This window comes from Vicia villosa, unplaced genomic scaffold, assembly GCF_029867415.1.
Source record: "Vicia villosa cultivar HV-30 ecotype Madison, WI unplaced genomic scaffold, Vvil1.0 ctg.002215F_1_1, whole genome shotgun sequence".
NCBI lineage: Eukaryota > Viridiplantae > Streptophyta > Magnoliopsida > Fabales > Fabaceae > Vicia > Vicia villosa.
Genome location: NW_026705866.1, coordinates 364981 through 385288, shown reverse-complemented (window position 1 = coordinate 385288; position 20308 = coordinate 364981). Strand labels below are relative to the sequence as shown.

General features: G+C 34.3%; 1 protein-coding gene across 1 annotated transcript; it reads left to right on the top strand.

Annotated features, from left to right (window-relative positions):
- The first annotated feature begins 10541 nt into the window (after nucleotides 1–10541).
- On the top strand, nucleotides 10542–13852 carry LOC131638188 (NAD(P)H-quinone oxidoreductase chain 4, chloroplastic). The gene is made up of 4 exons (XM_058908732.1): nucleotides 10542–10674; nucleotides 11126–11179; nucleotides 11572–11760; nucleotides 11866–13852. The coding sequence occupies exons 1-4, from the start codon at nucleotides 10542–10544 to the stop codon at nucleotides 13395–13397; spliced, it is 1908 nt and encodes a 635-aa protein (XP_058764715.1). The 3' UTR covers nucleotides 13398–13852.
- Nucleotides 13853–20308: the final 6456 nt, after the last annotated feature.

The window sequence follows — 20308 nt, the reverse complement described above, 5'->3', positions numbered from 1 at the left end:
TTATTAAGAAAAGAAAATGGGAGCCTAAGTCTAATTAATTGAACTTAATCAAAAGATTAATATTGAACTAATATCCTAAGGGAGATGAATAAGTAGAAGAAGGTGGAAAAGTCATTTAAGTTGACCAAAGTAAACTTTAACAACTAGGGATATTTTGGGGATTTCACAATATAAAGAAAATATTCACAAAATAAAAAAAATAAATCCTAAAATAACAAGAAAATATTCTCAAGCATTTTGGTATTTTTTATCAAGCTTAAAAACTATTTTTATGACTTAAAAACTAAAACTAGGTATTTTTTAATATTGTGAACCAATCAAAATTAGAGAAAAATAGCAAACAGTAATTAAAAATTCTAGAAAATATACCAATAGTCTCCTAAAATTTTAATTGGTCAAAAATATTTTTATTATTTTCTATAATACCTAAACAATTAAAATTGAATTAAAGTCTAAAACTAATAAAAAATTAAATTGAAAAAAACCTAAATGGGCCTTGGGGGTGAACTAGCAATATGGAATGAATTGGAAATTAGTTATAATGCTACTTGGGCTCAAATATGGGGTGTGCGAAAAGTTAATACGTGCCAGGCCCAATGTTATTCAACTATTATTTCAATTTTCTGAATTAAAACTAATAAAAAATAAAAAGAAATGAAGTGGACCAATAGAAACGTGACACTCCGAATATTCAAATTCAGAAAAAAAGCGCCAACTGCCACGTCAGTTTCGTCTCCCTCCTTCTTCCCAGGCCACCGTCCACCACCGTGAGTGGTGGTGGACCTTTCCAGAAATGAGAAATAGCTACATCATTCTCCTCGACACAGATTCTAAATATGGAACCAGATTCTACTAATTCAACATCAATTTCTCAGCTCGAAGCAAAAACTCTAAGAACCCTAAGTATTGATTTTATAATTAAATCCTTAACACGCATAATAAACAATCATACACTTAGGGTTAATGATCAACATGAAATTCTACACAGAATAGCATCAAGAATCACTCAAAACAATGATGATTTCATGTAGTTAGGGATTGAGGTTCACTTACTGATCGGAGCACCTCCGATGGGCCTTCAATGGACAAATCAAGACAAGATAAAGATCCAATTAGCTTAAGAGAACACCGATAAAGCAAAATAAATGCTTAATTGAACTTGAAACTTGCTCCAATGTGCAATCCGAGTCCAACTACCTTGTGAAGAAGATGAAGATCGAACTACTTGAATTCGTGATTACAGAAGTATAATAATGTTTCCAATAGCTTGAGGATGATGATTAGAAGGAAATTGAGTCATTAGATCCAAGAGATATGCACTGAATCAAGAAAATCGAAAATCCACCATTGATGAGCATAAGCAAGCTTCAAATTTGGAAATGATGGAAAATTTGCTATGAATTTTCATACAGAAGCAAGTTTGTAGTCTATTGATGATGATGGAGTGGAAAGAATTCAAGGAAATTGAGATAGAAGTTCAATTTGAGGAGGTGGAGTTTGGATGTAAATTTGAACAATTTTGGTGAAATGGTGGGTTAGAGCAATTTTGGAGGGAAGAAAGCTTTTATAGATGATCAATAGCTCGCTGAGGAAGCTTAAATTAGGTTCATGATCATTTGGTAATTTTCAGCTTTATTCAAACAAGTTTTTGGTGATGATAATGGATGAATTTGGCTTAGCATTATGAATTAAAGTTGTTGACAATTTGAAAATGAACAAATTTGTAGTTTATGACTTTTTCATTTGAGGTAATCTTGAGGTCCAAAACCTGGTCACAAACTAGGTCCAACACCTGAAATTGGACATGACCTATAATTGGCTTGCAAGGTCCCTACTTTGATCAATCATAACTTTTGACTCAAAACTCCAAATGATGCAAACCATATATTCTTGGAAAGATCTCATCAAGTACTTCAATTCTCAATTTTGAATTTTCTTCATATCTTGCCTTGGAAAAAAGTTATTCATGTGCAAAGTAGCCAAGAAAATACTAATTTTGTGGCCTTAGGCAAATTTCCAATTTTACCAAACTTTACTCCTTTTACACGCAACCTCCAATTTCTTGATTTCCTTGAATAATTATTTATCAAACATCATATCAACATAAAATATGACTAAAAATGGTTACGTTGACCAAAGAAAGTCCACAATTGACTTTTGTGTTGATTGATAGTTGACTTTTGACTGTTTTGACCAATTGAGAACCAATTCTTGATCAAAGCCTCTTGAAATATTTTGCCAAGCTTCAACATAGATCCTTAGACACCTTGAATCATATGGAAGCCAATGGAATCAATTTTTGCTCAAAAAGTCAACCAGAGATTGCCTTTGACCAAAACCCTAATTGTATGCCCAAATGAATTGAATCTTGTGAACAACCTTGAAATCCTAGAACCTTGGGATATTATTGAGCGATCATCAAATAAGCTTTAGGAGATGATAATGATATTTAGAACAAGATAATCCCCTTTGTGCTTGAGAAACCCTAATCTTGGCCCTTGATCCAACTGCTAGAGATTAACCAATGAATGCATGAGGTGAAATGACCTAATGGATGAAATGAATGCAATTGAATGCATAATCCAAATATTTTGATAGAGGGTAGGACAAATTTGGGGTATGACAGTACTCAAAGATTTATTAGAAAATTTTGAAGTCTTTCATTGATTAGAGTCTCTACAAATTTATATATAGTGTTAGTACTTTTTATTTTATAAAAAATAATTAACAAATAATTAACGATGTTCATCAAAATCATTAACAAATATAAAAAGGAAATTATTTTATAACTAAAAGATCAAGTAGAGTACTATTTTGTTAATGACATAGTAAATCAGCTGAAAACTATTAGCTTAAGTATTCCTAAATGTATTTGTATTTGTATTTATACTATACTTTCATACTTAGCTATATAAACACATTTCTTGTATTATTGAAGTTAATCAATGAAACAATAACTCTTTCCTTTATCTCCTTCTTCCTTTCTCTGTACTGTAACTACTTTGTAACTATTTTTTGATGTTCATGATAAGTGGTGCTGTCATCATTGACAAGGCATCAGAGCTTCAAAAGCTCTGGCAGCCATTTATCTTTTCCTCTGCAATTCACCAATTCTCCTACAATTTTATTCCCTTTCTACAATCTTGCTTTGATTGCGTGTTTCTTTGGTTGCTTCTTCCTCTTTATTTCTTCGTTTTATTTTGGTTTTATCGCACCTCTTGTTCTTTCTCGTATCAATAATGGCTACACTGAACTTCTCTGATTTCTCCACCAATTCCGCAAACCCGTACTACTTTTATCCCAATGAAAACCCCACTCTTGTTCTTGTTTCACCAACTCTCGGTGATAGAAAATATCTTACATGGTCCAGATCTATGCAAATCGCTCGAATTTCCAAGAACAAAGAAAAATTCATTGATGGAACCCTAAGATAAAACCTCTTGTTACCGATCCTTTGTATTCACCTTGGATTCGCTGCAATACAATGGTGCTAGCTTGGATTCAACGATCCATTTTGAATCGATTGCAAAATCTGTTTTGTGGATTGATACTGCAGCTGGAGTATGGAAGAACTTGAAGATGCATTTCTCCCATAAATTCATTTTTCGCATTTCAGATATTCAAGAAGAGTTGTATAAGTTTTGGCAAGGTACCCTTGATGTTTCCAATTATTGTACACAACTGAAAGTATCGTGGAATGAGCTTGAAAATTACCGTCCCCTTAAAACATGTTCTTGTGCAATTCCTTGCTCTTGTGATGTTGTTACATCCATCAAACGCTACAGAGGACAAGACTATGTGATTCTATTTCTTAAGGGTTTGAATGAAAATTTCATTCATTCAAAGTCCCAAATCATGATGATGAATCCATTACCTGATATTGGTAAAGTGTTTTCCCTTGTTATTCAACAAGAAAGGGAAATAAACAACTCTCTGTGACTATTCTGAGTGTTGGTAATTCATATGAAGCAACAACTCAACAAGTTCAAACTGTTAAACCTGCACATAATGCTAATGCTGCAAAAGGGAAATCACCTTACAATGCTTCTAAAGGACACACTCGAATCTGTACACATTATGGACGATCTAATCATACAGTTGATACATGTTTTATCGAACATGGTTATCCCCTAGGTTTTAAAATCAAAGGCAAATCAACTACTTCTGGTGCATCTTCTCCAGCTATGGCCAGTGTCAACAATACTGCAGAGACCACTTCCCCCAATCTTGGCTTCGCTTAAGACCAATATAACACCATATTGGAGCTTCTTCAACAGTCCAAGATCAATTCAAAGGCCAAATCAGTATTAACATCACCCTTTGTCTTAGCTTCACATGCTTCAACTGGCAATGGTAAGCAACCTAATATCTGGATATTGGACATAAGGGTGATCAGTGCATTTTGATGCATGTTCTTCCATGTTTGTACTCAAGCATTTCTTCGATTTGTTTTAATTATTTTTATGTTTTAATATGTTTTTATAATTTATTTTATTTTTGCACTTAATTGTTTTTTGTATTAATTTTTCAGCATTAGCAGCCTGCACGAATAAATTCATAACTGGAGCTTGGAGTATCGGATTGAAGTGTGCTACCAGTCGTTGGAAAGCTAAGAAAAAGATCTACGACTTTTGTTCAGAAGTCAGAAGCTAATTCGGACTCTAACAAGGCCAGAAAACTCGTTGAAGCTGCTGCATTATTTTTGTATTTTTGTTTGGGTTAGTTGTATTGGGCCTGGATCGTACATTTGACCCAGTTAGGTTGTGAAATGGGTTTGGTTGTTTTTACCTAGGTTAGGCTGCCGAAACACTATTCACGAAACACTGTTCATGTTACATTATTGACGAAATATTTTGAAGCTTGTACGAATTCATGAAGAACTAAACATCCAGGGTCGTTCTACTGTAGTTGCGTTTCTAACACTTTGAGGTTTTTGCTTTACCAATTCAATTTGTTTCTCTTTCAATCCTGTTGCTTGAATTTTATTTGCTTAATCTAATCTTCATTGGAACAGTTTTGATTAAATTTGTTGATTACATCCTAATCCTTGATCGCTTTTGACGTAGCATTTTCGTTAAATCGCGTAAGCAAAATCGTGTTTGCTTAATTCATGGTTGTTTTTAATCCATTTGCTTTATTCAGATATTAGGTGTGTTAATCTATATTATATCTTTTGCGCTTGTTAATTGATATAGCGATCGAATAGAGAACGAAGCCGCTTAGGGAATTGGTGAGGTAGAACTCAATGATTAGCCGAAACGTGAAACAATAGTTTGACTTATTTTCATAAACAGCTTATTTTTAGAATCACTTATTTTAAGCAATTTTTGTTTATCAGAAACCAAACCAACCCCCATCCCAATTTGATTTCAGTTAGTGATAACTAAGAATCCTTGAGAGACGATATTCGAGTTAAATTGTCGTTGTACTACGTTTTTGAAAAACTACTCGTTTTTGATCCGCGCGCAACAGCGGATCAATGGGCTACTGGTCATATTTCCCATAACATATCCTTATTCACTGAATATAAAAACATATCTCCCATATCAGTCAGTCTTCCTGATAGATCTCAAATCCATGCTACTATTTTTAGAATTGTTCATATTTCCAATTCCTTGACCTTGCATAATGTTATGTATATCCCTAGTTTCCATGTGAACCTTATTTCTATTGATAAGTTAGTTGCTAGCAATAATTATATGGTTCAATTCAATGATCACTCTTATCACATCATGCAGAGTCATTCCAAGGCAATGATTAGTATAACTGACCTTCAGTGAGGCTTATATGTCTTTGACTCTGCAGGAAGAATTCCTCTTACTCTTCTATTGCTAATAATACTTGCAATCTTTGGCATTTGCATTTAGGACACATATATGGTGTAGGTTTACAAAGTGCTTCTAAAGTTTTCCCTTTTATTTCATGTAATAACAAAGTTGTACCATGTGATTCATGGCACTTTGCTACGCAAAAGAAGCTTCCCTTTCCTACTAGCATTACTCATTCTAATTCTCCTTTTGATATATTACATGCTGATTTGTGGGGGCCTTTCTCCACTATATTTACTTTAGGTCACAATTATTTCTTAACCTTAGTAAATGATTTCTCTAGATATACATGGGTGATTTTTCTCAAAACTAAAGATCAAACAAAACCAAGTCTTATTCAGTTTATAGCATACATTCAAAATCAATTTCATAAGTCCCTTAAATGTCTTAGGTCTGACAATGGCACACAATTTGTAGCCATGACCTCCTTCTTTCAATCCAAAGGAATCATACATCAAAGGTCATGTATAGAAACCCCCAACAAAATGGGGTGGTGGAAAGGAAACATCAACATATTTTGAATGTTTATAGATCTTTATATTTTCATTATAATATCCCATTGCCCATGTGGAACTTTTATATTCAACAAGCAATCCACATAATCAATAGATTGCCCTCTCCTCTACTTAAATAAAAAAGTCCACATGAATTGTTGTTTAGTGAACCTCCTTATTTAATTCATTTAAAGGTTTTTGGATGTCTCTGCTTTGCTTCTACCATTTTGAATCATAGGATCCAATTTGATCCTCGTGCCAGAAAGTGTTTGTTTCTTGGTTATAAAGAAGGCATTAAAGGGTACATTGTATATGACTTGTAGCATCATAATATTCTTGTGTCTAGAAATGTCATTTTCTATGAACATAATTTTCCTTTAAAACAACATACATGATATAATCCTCCCCCCTAATGCACCACAATATCACACACTTGATGATGTTAATGTTGAGGCCCCTATCACTAGTACATAGGATAGGTCTCCTACTTCAAATATTTCCACTTTTTCAGACAACACTTTATTTTAAACAAAAAGATAATTTATGCAGACATATATGATACAAAAACAAATCAAATGGAATAACGACTATAGACTATAAAGCTCAAACTCGGACACGAGACACGATATAAACACAGACACGAAGACACTGCTAATGTAAAAAACATAGGATACAGACAAGCTATATATTAATAAAATAATGCAATTTATGAGCATAAAACTTATTACTTTCAATCAACAACAAAAATTAAATGGAGTACTTTAAATTAAGAAAGAAAGGAATGAGTATCGCAAGAGAAAGAGTGGAATACCAGTCATGGAGACACGGGTATATCGGCAAGCGGTGAAGATGAAAACAAACAAAAAAATGATAACAAACTGAGAAGATGAAAAAATAAGGAATACGAGTGGTTTTTGGAGTGGAGAAATGAAATATGAAAGGTAAGAAACAATTTTATTTTTTAAAATTATGAAAATTTGAAAGGTTGCAGTGTGCATTATTTGAAATAATGTGTCGTATCCGTGTCCGTTGCATTTTAATTTTTTCTTCTATTAGACTCTTCAAAAAATTGTCGGATACGTGTTGTACGTGTGTCGTACGCGTGTCGGTGTCTGATATGTGTCAGGTGCGGGAACACGCCTTCTGATTGACGTGTCGAAGCTTCATAAACTATAGAAGAAAATACAAGTAAATATCATCAATATGTAAACACTAAACACATACATGTAAAGAATGCTATTAAGAAAAGAATAAAATCATTTTCCCTTGGACAAGTAGAAATAATTGAAAACCAGTCAGAACAAATATAATTATCCAGAGCAAAATTAAAACAAAAAAACCTTCAAAGTCATTAAAAATCAAAGTTTGCATAATCCTAACAGTAACCGTAGGATCGCAAGCACACAGAAACTACACGCTAAACTTAAAGTCATTTAGAGTGTTTAAAGACTTTGATCTCTGCTTGTGTTTATGATAATTCCTTGTTCATGTTTGCAACCACACAGAAACAACACGCTAAAAGAAATAAACATAGAATAAACTCAACTCAAAAACTTGCCAGGTCGAACTAAATTCTCACACATCTAACATCGTTCTCAAGTCGATTAAGCTCTAACTTCATTGCATCCGAATCGTGAAGCACGGAGATCCTATTAGGGAGAGTGTATGAGATTAACAAAGACCTAACCTATGGTTTCCAAGCTCACCGAGTCCGAGAATAAAGGAGACAAGGGGTTTCTCTTCTTCTAGAAAGTATCATAGAGATAGAGGGCGTATGAGAGGGACGAAGATTGTTTCTTCTTCTCTTTGTCATATGAGGGAGACCAGGAATGAGATTGAAAAATGGCTTGTAAATGTGTTTCTTCTTCATATCAGGGTGTCTTAGATTATGAAATTTGTGTTAGAATAATAATACAAGTGCGAGTAAGGGGGAAAATAGTCTCACATTGGATAGAAATGTGGCGACTTGAGCATTTATAAGTTGAATAACTCACTCACCTATCATCTTAAAGTTTTGGATGGATAAGTGGTGTGTCTTTCAAAAAGGTGCATAGTCCTACACTATATATCAATGCACTTGTAAGATATGAGAGAGAGAGAAATTGAAAAGTTTTAAGTTAACTGAAAAAACTTTTCATTTTCATTTTTTTTTTTAATTTTGAGTTTTATATTTAAATTTTTATATTCGATCTATATCTATTAAGTATTTCATTTAAATCAATATTTATAATATTAGAATATAGATGATAAATTATTTGAATAAAATTTATATAATAAGATATTTAATATTTCAAATAAATAAATAAAATTTTTAGTTATATTTTTAGTAAAATAAAAAGCTACATTATCATTACAAAATTTAAGTTTTATAATCATTTAAAAAATGTTTAAAATATAATATTTTCCTCACTAAATTTTTTGACTAATATTATCATTTACATTTATGAAGAAATATGTGATGGAATTATTAAAGAGAAATACAATTTATCTCAAAATGATCATATTTGTTAGGGAGTTTGTGACAGATTATTTGTGAGGAAATGTTTTCATCACAAATTCCATCACTGATGTTCATTAATCTAAAATTTATCATATAAACCCTTTTTCGTCCTAAATTTCATCGCAATTTGTGAGGGATTTAATTCCCTCGCAAATTTCCATAACTAAAATGTGTTTTTTAAGTAGGGCCCCGTGATCAAAGCAATGTTAAGGGTGTTGTGGACCGCCCGAGCTCCCGCTGCCAGAGGGTCGTCGAAACCCTTCTGCTGCCAGGTCATCTGAGCCATTGTGCATACTCCTTATATATTTCCTGAAATGGAAAATGCATTGGATTAGAGTACCGCATTGTCTTATACAAAATTCATATACATTGTTATCATCAAAACACGAATATTGATCAGAACAAATCTTGTTCTAACAATCTCCCCCTTTTTGATGATGACAAAAACATATATAATTGATATGAATTTGCAATCAGAATATCAGATGACAAAAGACAATTACACAGATATAGCATAAGCATATAATCAGAGTGTGTGAATATGTTTCCCCCTGAGATTAACAATCTCCCCCTAAAATAAATACTAGAAGAATTTATAAATAAAAGACTTCCCTGAGTATTTTTCATTTCAGCAGAGACTTTCACTTCGCCTAGAACTTCAGAAAATTCAGAGCTTCTGCTTCTTGCTTCCATAGGACAGCTTCAGAGCTTTGAATTTCTTCTTAGTTGTCATAGCATGCTTGATTGAATCAGAACATTCATGAATGTATCAGAGCATCTTTACATCCTGAATTATTTCACAACATACTAGACAAAAATATCAGAACATGAATGTATCAGAGTATAACGTGAATGTGTTAGAGCATTCTTGATAACTATCATGTATCAGAGCATTCTTAATGAATAGCATTTATCAGAGCATATAAGATGAAGAAAATGTATCAGAGCATATTCTCAACCGAGAACATCAGAGCATTCTACGAATGACTGTCAGAACATTCTTCTTCTTGCTTATGATCTTGAAGCTTCACAGCACTAAGCTTGCTTCAATTTTTCAAGAGCATGCTTCTTTAGAGAATTGCCTTTCCTCATGTATTTGCTTCTCATTTTGAGCTTTTTCAGAATATCTTCAATCCTGCAAAAAGTCTCAAAGACATAGAACTTGCAAATAATGTTAGGAATGTTGAAACTTAATCCCAGCAACTGATATAATAAATCAAATCAATTATCATGTTTCTCCCCCTTTTTGTCATAACATCAAAAAGCATTAAAAAGATTCAGATGATAAAACAACATAAAGTGAAGAAGATAATATTTCATTGATTAATAAAATATATTAGAAGAATACAAGATGGATTGAAGCAGATGTAAGAAACAGATGCAAGAAACAAGAAGACATCTAAGACCAAGACACACTACGACTAGCCTAGTTTAGAAACTATCTTGGCCAGAAGGTTTTGAATCTCAGCAGTGCTCTCTGTCTGCGTCTTCATAAAAGACCTGAACTCATTGTGAGTTTCCTCATGCTTATCCAAACGAGAAGCAAGATCAGCTTGATTCTGTTGAAGAGCCTTCATGGTGTTCATCAAAACAGAAGGTCCAGCAGAAGAAGCATCAAAGCTATTGTCCAGAGCAGTAGGATTCTCAACAGCAGCATCGACCATAAGAACGTCAGCTTGATTTTCCTTAAGAGGAGGTTGCATAGCAGGATGATTCTCTATGGCTTGGTTCTCAGCATCAGCTTCTGCCTCAGAAGCATCTTCAGCAAACACAGGAGAAGGGATTTCAGAATCAGAATTCTCAAGAGCCAGAAGAATTTCAGCTAAATTCTTTGGAGGTGAAGGAGCAACAGGTTTTGATGGGTATTCAACTTCTGGATATACCATATTTGGTGCCTTAGCAGAGGGATTCTCCCTTAACCAGTTGAATAAGAACATAAAATCTCCAGTCAGAACATGATAACTAGGCTTCCACACAACCATAGCCAAAGGATGAACTTCTTCAAGCTCATCAACAAACTTCTTCTCCTCAAGAGATTTCCTATTTCTGATGGGGCAGAAATAGCAGTATTCATAATCCCTTAGAAACTCAAAAGGGCCGGGAGCTTCTGCTTCACATTTCTTCTGAAGCTTCAGAAGGTCAAAATTGAACTCCCTTCTGAAAGCTCTCTAGAGACTCCTTGTAGCAACATAATCCGTCCTGGCATTATGTGCAACCTGCAGTTAATATAAATCTAGTAACTTTTTCTGATTTTTTTGATAATCGGCAATTAAAAGGAAATATTTTTTCAATTTTTGTTATAGCTATTGCAGTCGCTGAAGCGGCTATCGGACTGGCTATTGTTTCCTCAATTGCTCGTAACAGAAAATCAACCCGTATCAATCAATCGAATTTGTTGAATAAATAGCATTAATCATAAAAAAAAGTTGAATTTCAAATAGTGTAATATTAATCAATTCATTTTAGTATTTATTCGATAAAACTTATGATCATATCATGTTTGCATTGCCTAAATGATAAGAAATCAAAGTATCCTGGTCCTCTTCTATTCGCTCTTCTAAATTTATCTAGACGTCTTGTTTTATTAACAGTTAACAATAACAATATTATCACAAATCATTGATTCATCTGGTATATAAATATACGATTCATTTACGAGTTTACTAGATCGATCATTTTCATTTTTGAACATCTAAAATTACTATAGATAGAATGTCACATTCAGTAAAGATTTATGATACATGTATAGGATGTACTCAATGTGTCCGAGCCTGTCCCACAGATGTATTAGAAATGATACCTTGGGATGGATGTAAAGCTAAGCAAATAGCTTTTGCCCCAAGAACAGAGGACTGTGTTGGTTGTAAGAGGTGTGAGTCCGCTTGTCCGACAGATTTCCTAAGTGTTCGAGTTTATTTATGGCATGAAACAACTCGAAGTATGGGTCTAGCTTATTGATACGTTTCAAAAAACACCACAGGAATACCTTTTTTACTGGCAAAAACTCGTGCTCAAAATAAAATCTTTTCTATTTTATTTTGAGCGCGGGTTTTTCTGGCCCAAGTGTATCTTATTTTTATCACGAATTATTTTCCTTGGTTAACAATAGTTGTTGTTTTTCCAATAGCCGCAGGTTCCTTCATTTTCTTATTTCCTCATAGGGGAAATAAGGTAATTAGGTGGTATAGCATTTGTATATGCTTAATCGATCTCCTTCTAACAACCTATACATTTTGTTATCATTTCCAATTGGATGATCCACTAATTCAACTTCCGGAGAATTCTAAATGGATCAATTTTTTTGATTTTTACTGGAGATTAGGAATAGATGGACTCTCTATAGGACCTATTTTACTCACGGGATTTATAACTACTATAGCCACTTTAGCGGCTCAGCCGGTTACTCGAGAATACCGATTATTCTATTTCCTGATGTTAGCAATGTATAGCGGTCAAATAGGACCATTTTCTTCTCGAGACATTTTACTTTTTTTCATCATGTGGGAATTGGAATTAATTCCCGTTTATCTACTTTTATCCATGTGGGGGGGAAAGAAACGTTTGTATTCAGCTACAAAGTTTATTTTGTACACTGCAGGAGCTTCTGTTTTTTTATTAATGGGAATTCTGGGTATCGGTTTATATGGCTCTAATGAACCAACATTAAATTTTGAAACATTAATTAATCAATCGTATCCCGTGGCACTAGAAATAATATTCTATATGGCCTTTCTTATTGCTTTTGCTGTCAAATCGCCGATTATACCCTTACATACATGGTTACCAGATACCCACGGAGAGGCACATTACAGCACTTGTATGCTTTTAGCCGGAATCTTATTAAAAATGGGAGCGTATGGGTTGGTTCGAATTAATATGGAATTTTTTTCCCACGCTAATTCCATATTTTGCCCCTGGTTAATGATATTAGGTTCTATTCAAATAATCTATGCCGCTTCAACATCTTTTGGTCAGCGTAATTTAAAAAAAAGAATAGCTTATTCTTCGGTATCTCATATGGGTTTTATAATTCTAGGAATTGGTTCTATAAGTGATACTGGTCTCAACGGGGCCATTTTACAAATAATATCTCATGGATTTATTGGCGCTGCCCTTTTTTTCTTGGCAGGAACTAGTTATGATAGACTGCGTCTTCTTTATCTTGACGAAATGGGCGGAATGGCTATCCCCATGCCAAAAATATTCACTATTTTCACTATCTTATCAATGGCTTCTCTTGCATTGCCTGGCATGAGCGGTTTTGTTGCAGAATTGATAGTTTTTTTTGGAATAATTACTAGTCAAAAATATCTTTTCATGATGAAAATACTAATTACTTTTGTAACAACAATTGGAATGATATTCACTCCTATTTATTTATTATCTATCTTACGGCAGATGTTCTATGGATACAAGTTTTTTAATCCACCAAACTCTTCTTTTTTTGATTCTGGGCCCAGAGAATTATTTATTTCAATTTCTCTCCTTATACCCATACTAGGTATTGGTATTTATCCAGATTTCATTTTCTCATTTTCGGTTGACAAGGTTGAAGCTATTCTATCTCATTTTTGATGGATGATTTTTGTCAATCAATCAATAAAAAAGATAAAAAAATCTTTTTCCGTTACATTCACTTAAAAATATGTTTGTTGTTTGTGAGAATCCCTTGAATCATTACATTACTTGATTGAAAGGGTTCTCGACGATTTATGGAAAGCATATAAATATATACTTTCCATATTTTTATTTCTCAGGTTCTTTACTCATTTTTAGTCAATTAGATGTAAATGAACCATAACTATGTAGTCCTATTCCTAATAGATTGATCCCCAAATAACATATCCAAATTATAAGAAATCCTAAAGAAGCCACTATTGAAGAATTTACACCTTTTAATCTTTTATTTTTTATAGTATGTAAATAAATTGCGAATATGGTCCAAGTAATAAAGGCCCAAGTTTCCTTTGGATCCCAATTCCAATAGGAACCCCATGCCTCGTTATCCCATACTGCTCCTGAAAGAATACCTAACTGATAGAAGGAACATCTTGCTTACGCTTTGTCCTTCTTTCTTTTTGAGAGGCAGCTTCTGGTAAATCTTCTACTATACCATCCTTGGTAGATGGAAGCTTCTGCCTGCTTGTCTTCATCTTAGTATCCACAGAACCATCCTGTTTGAGAATATTAAGGTAATGAACCTTAATATCTGGTTGTTCATTGAGAAAGAACAACTCAAACTCAGCAAGAACTGGACCTCTTCTGTTTCTAACATTTGGATCTGGTTTAGGAGCAGTACCAATAGCTTGAATAAGACCCATTTTCTTCAAAGAAGTAGCATTCAAGACACTCCCATTGATTGTATATGGATCCTTGACTATTCCAGCATTTTCCAACTCTTCAACCATCTTGGTTTGAACCAGAAGATTGGTAATAATCCTTCCAAAAGAAATAACAGTTCCTTTCTTCTTTGATTTGCTCTCATCTCGAGAGTCCTTTACAGCATTCCACAAGTGATTAAAAATAATGTAGGTAACATCAACCTTCTTATTTGTACCTAGGTAGTACATGATGTATTGTTGATTGTTGTTGACGAAATCAGAAGAACTGGTTGATTTCCTGTGGTAGAAACAACCTAGAAGAATCTTTGTCCATACTTTGTATATGTCCTTCAGATCTTTCACTCTAGTTGATTTCTTTCCATCAGTAAAGATTTCAGCATAGACTGCATCCCAGTTTGTTCTTAAGGTTGCTTCAGTCTCACCTTCAGCATTCATCAAATCAAACAACATTCTCAGTGTGTTTTCAGTGATGGAGAAGAACCTTCCATGAACAAACAAAACTATGGCTTTAGGGATAACAAATGCATGAACCTAGAACTCCTTCATAAGGTCTGGATATACTGGTCCACAGAATTTAAGAAACAAAGACGACCAATTCTGAAAAACCAAATTGTATTTGATATGGATTTGATGTTCTTCCAGATTATCAACATCAACCATCAGTTTACATACAACCTCTAGTTGATCCCGAGGAATAGAGCAAGTGATCATTGGAATGAGTTCATGTTCTTGTTCTTGTTGTTGAGATGAAGAACCATCAATTTGTGATGAAGAAGCAGCCATTGACACTTTGCTGAGATTCTTGGTTTTCCTTTTAGGGTAAGAGAATAGGGAAAAAAGATTGCAGAAATGCATACACAATGGAGAGAATGAGTGCGTAAAAGAGAGAATGATATGAGAGGGCGGTTTAAATAGACACGGATTTGAAAACTAAATGCAATTAAATTCTGAGAATGAACAGTTACGAAATGCAGAAAATCAATGCATTTAATGTTGAGTGACGTTAGGGTAAAACGGGATATTTGAAATGATTTGCACAGTTACCTAGGGTGGCGTCTCATCAGCTGCACGCATGCTTGTCCCTTTAGAGTGAACACGTGTTCATCTTATGGAATAGCTAGTGACAACTGTTTTGCTTTAAAAGAGATTCTGAATCAACTTAGACATATGAAACGTTAGCTATAACAGAATCAGAATATCTAACTGACTAACAATCAGAACTTCTTATAAAAAAAACTTATCATTTCAAATCTAGTCCATATAACAGAACTTCTAATCCTTTCATTCTGGGCATAAATCCATACTGATATTCTTCAGAATGAACTTAAACCTATCTTCAGCAAGGGGTTTTATAAAGATATCAGCCCATTGATGGTCTGTATCAACAAAGTTTAAAGATAGAACACCCTTCTAAACATAGTCCCTAATGAAATGATGTTTAATCTCAATATGTTTAGCTTTGGAATGTAAAATTGGATTCTTAGATAAACATATAGCAGAAGTATTATCACAGAAGATAGGAATTTTATTCTCATATATCTGATAATCTTCTAGCTGACTCTTCATCCAGAGCATCTGTGTACTTGTCATACCCCAAAATTTGCCCATCTCATTTCTCTTGTTCAAACTCAGATCAAGATACAAAGCTCAAAGACACCTCTCCTAAACAAACAACCCACAACTAGGGTTTTTTGCTTCTCTTAAAGAACAATAAAGTTATGACAATTCAAGTGGACCTCATAATCTCTTATATGCCTCAAATAATCCTCATACCAAGTTTCAAGCTCTGATTCATAAGGTTACTCATTCAACTACTCAAACAGTCAACAGTCGACTGATTTGACCTAAAAGTCAACTAAGGTCAAAATACAGTCAAAATGTCTGATTTTTGGTCAACATCAGCATTTTAATGTTAGATTCATCATTTGATCAAGGTTTGATCATGGTTCATCAAGAAAAGCTCCAAAATCATCAAAAACCTAAGTTTCTAAATTAGGGTTTTTAACTAAAAGTCAACCTAACTTTGACTGACCATATCTCTTTCATACTTTATCAAAAATTCTCCAACCAAAGCCTATTCTCAAGGAAATTTCCTTCTCTACAACTTTGATGTTGGGCTCAAGGTCAAAAAATGCTCCCGCATAAGAGATATAAGCCAAAACGTTACAGGTCCTTCTAGAAGCTCGCAAAAAGCAGTTTTTTGTCAGAAGCCATAACTCCAAGATAAAATCTCCGAATGACAAATGTGTTCCAAAATGTCTTATAGAGGACATCGTGAGCTTTCCAAAAAGTCCTAGAACACCTTCATAGGATCAAAATTGAGTGAGTTATGATCGACATAAGTTAGGTAAAAATCAAGAGGTGCACAAAAGCCTAAGTGAGTAATTTTTTATTTTTGAACCAATGGGCCTAGCTTTTGGACTTTAAACTCATCCATTGGCTAATTCAAGACCTCTAAGTCAATTATTTAATTTTTATGACTTTTATTTATATTTATATGAATTTTTATTCATTTAAATATTAAGTAAATCATTAAAAATAAGAATTAAATGGATTAAATTCTAAATGATATCCTAAATCCATCTATAAGTCCAAAAAGCAAATCTTGGAGCTAAAGAAAGCGTGCAAGGATGATTGGAAATTGATTAGCTTGATTGAAGACCAAAATAGAATGCTTCCATATCTCTTCCAAATCAAATCTCAATCTCCAAAAATATGGAGATTTGATGCAAATTTCTTGACCTAATTCGTTTCCCATATATATGTGGGCATGATCAGAAGAAAAGAGGAGGATTTTGGTGGAGAAAAACCCTGTTCAAGCTTCAAAAAAATCGTGATATACATGGAGGTAGCAGTGAAGTTTGGAGCGTGATTAAGGTCATTCCAGGCATCCAGGAAGGCCCCTCGTTCCCTTCTGAAGCTAATTGCATCGTCACTATCAAACATAGCACACAGAACCGTAAGCATACATTCACGGTTTGAGCCTTTAAATTTTGCAATCGATTTCGTTTTTCTTACATTATAAATATGGTTTGAATACATGTACGTGTTTGTGACGATGTTTGCAAAGTTTCTGGGCGATTTAATTTGAGTTTAAGCGCAGGAGCTATGGTCCGCCATTGTTAGGTCGAGGAAGCTTTGATTTGGGGCTTTAAGGTGAAGACAAAATTAGCCAAAACCGAGGATGCCATTAGACTCGTGAGGTTCTATATGTTCAATCTGGGTTACCTTTTTGTGTTTATTGATAAATGTTTGCAGGTTTTGGAACTGAAGGCCAATGGCCACGCGCATGAATCGTTGCCCTAGCTTCATGGGGAAGACGAAGGCAGAGGCGCGAAGTCTGTTTTTGTTTTAAATTTTCTTATTTTGTTTCGTGTTATATTATTATGGATGTGTGTTAATGTCAATTAACGAAGCCAGCGCAGGTGGTAATGCGTGGTTTTAGCCTTTAGCAAGAGTGTCTGGGTTCGATACCCAGGTGAGACAATTTGTTTTTTTGAGCTGTACTTCTATAGGATCCTATGCGCCTCATGCATAAAGGATTACAGTGGACCTCCGCGTGGCAGCCTTCTGATGTCAACTCTCAAGGATCCGACGCCTACAAGAATTGAAGGACCACCATGGACCTTCAGAACTCAACCGCACCTAATCAAAGCTGAGTATTTCTTACATTTTTTTATTTTTATTTATTACATAATTGTTTTATTGATTTTATTTTTCTTTATTTCCTTTTTTCCCATTATTAAATTATCTTTAATCAAAAAATGTAATATTTTAAATATTTTTTTATTTTTTATCGAAGACTCGATTTTTTCTACAATTCTATCGATAATTGTTTTTATATTCAATTCTTTTTACAAAAACTTAATCAATTTGATAATCGGGATTTTTATCCAATAGTTATTTGATTGATATGTGTTAAATCGAATTCTCGATTCTTTGAGAATCTTTAATGATTATTGGAAATAATAAGGTTATTTTATATTTCGTCCAATTAGGGTTTGTGTATTTTCAGTCGATGCACTAACATTTTTCTTCTTCGTGCCGAATTTTCAGGGTTAATCAAGATCTTTCAGCCACGCGCCCTATCAGATCAAAAAAGCTAAGTTTTCTAATTTCTCTTGTTTAAATATCATTTTATTTTTATTTTATTTTATTTTGCCTTTTAATAGGGTTTGCCTCAATAGCCATTGAATCTGTAATACACTAACCTTTGTTTATTTTCCCTTTAATTTTCAGAGTCGATTGAGAGTTTGAGGGGATCAAGGCATTCAAGGGTTTATCTTAATTATTGTTCCCTCTTATTTTTTGTCTTTTATTTCTCTTCCCCGCAGGTGTTTATTGTAAAAGGACATTATGTTTTTCTGTCTTTATTTTTTAACTGCGTGGTTAGTAATCTTAGGGAGTGCAAGCCTTGTTTAAAACAAATTAGCTCACTAATTATAAGATAAATAACTGAATTGAATCACGTGATTGTTGCACCCACACACTTTTAGGGTAATCCCTCTGGTTGCCTTGTTGCCTTATACTGTTGCCTTAATTGTTGCCTGTTGCCTCTAAGTGTACTAAATAGTCAAGTCCCTCAATTCCGAGGATACCTCAAGCAAGGTTGCCTTAAAGAATATAAATCATCTAGTCCCTCGATGTTGCCTCGGAAAAATAAGATGATTGTCCCATTGCTAAGGTATCCTCGCATGATGCCTAAAATATTAATGACTATTATATCCTTCCCTTAGACTACCTGCTTTCTTTATGGCATGGGACAGTCTTATGGCAAGCGATAATTTCGATGACCCTTCACATCCAATTGAAAGACTTCCTGCCCTCTCATGGTATGGATAGACCCTTTCGCCCTGAAAAGCTAAAAGAAAAAATTTCAAAACTTAGGGTAGTTGCTACTAGTTGCTTGCTCTAAAATTCAAAACTCTTTCCACTCTTCTTCAAAAATCAAATTCAAAAAGACTACGCTTATTTACAAGCTAAAGCTCTTCTTCAAAAATCTCTTCAAACATTTCAAACAATTCAACAGTGAGCTAAGAAATTAAGAGCCCATGGATAACCATGGATACAAAGGATGCCTTACACCTTCCCTTTGTATAACTTACCCCCCGAACTCAAAATCTTTTTAAAAGGTCTTTTCCTGTTCTTTTAGCCTTTCTGATGTTTTGGATAAAATAAAAGTCGGTGGCGACTCTTGCTTAACCGCGACATTTCGATAAAAAGTCAGTTCAACGTATTACAGAACTGGCGATTCTGCTGGGGATTTTCGATTAAAAAGAGGGGTTACCTTAAAAGTTTAGGATTCACTTAAAATGTTTTCTATTGTTTGCTTTGTTTGCTTTATTTTTGCAGGGCTGTTTTGGTTATTTTGCTGTGTGAAAGATCCTAACCCGGATCTGAGTACCTTAGGTAAATGGCATGAGATCAAGGAGACTGCACAGCGTATACTGATGTGGTTGATCTGATGGCCATCGTTAGTGTGACACATTGGTTTGTCCTGGAATTCCTTGGGATCCGACCTGAGGAAATGCTTGGCTGCCGCGTGGTGTCATTAAGCACTAATTTGCCCTTAGAACCTTAGTCGAACTTGACTTTGGCCTATTAGAAAGTAGCGAGATAGCTGGCTTTGGTTCCGACTGAAGTTGGTTGATACTCGAAGCTACACTCATATGGACTGGACTTTCAGGACCTTTTCGGTTGGCGATTCGATTGCTGAACTGAGATAAGCGCCTTCGAGAAAGGTCAATGATATGAGCTCCCTAGAACCCGATCTTTGTATAGGACATGTTTGAACCGAATAAACTTCAGGGGAAGGGTATGCACCTCTGGACTACATGCAAGCCTAACCATAAGGCAAAATTGTGTGATTTGTTTGTGTTTGTTATCTACTTGACATCATGACATCATAAGCATCATAACATCATGACTAACCATTCAAGGACCAAAGAATTCATCTTTGTTCTATTTTGTAGGTCATGGAGACTAGAAACACCATTCGAGTTAACTTTGTGAAGATACCTTCCGAGCTGAAAGAGTTGGTATTAGAGATTCCTAGAGGTTCCCGATTCCCTGAAAGACATGGTCTCTTGCCCAGTTTGGTTACCTCAGGTTTTGATGAAGAGATGATGAGTGTACTGTTTCAAT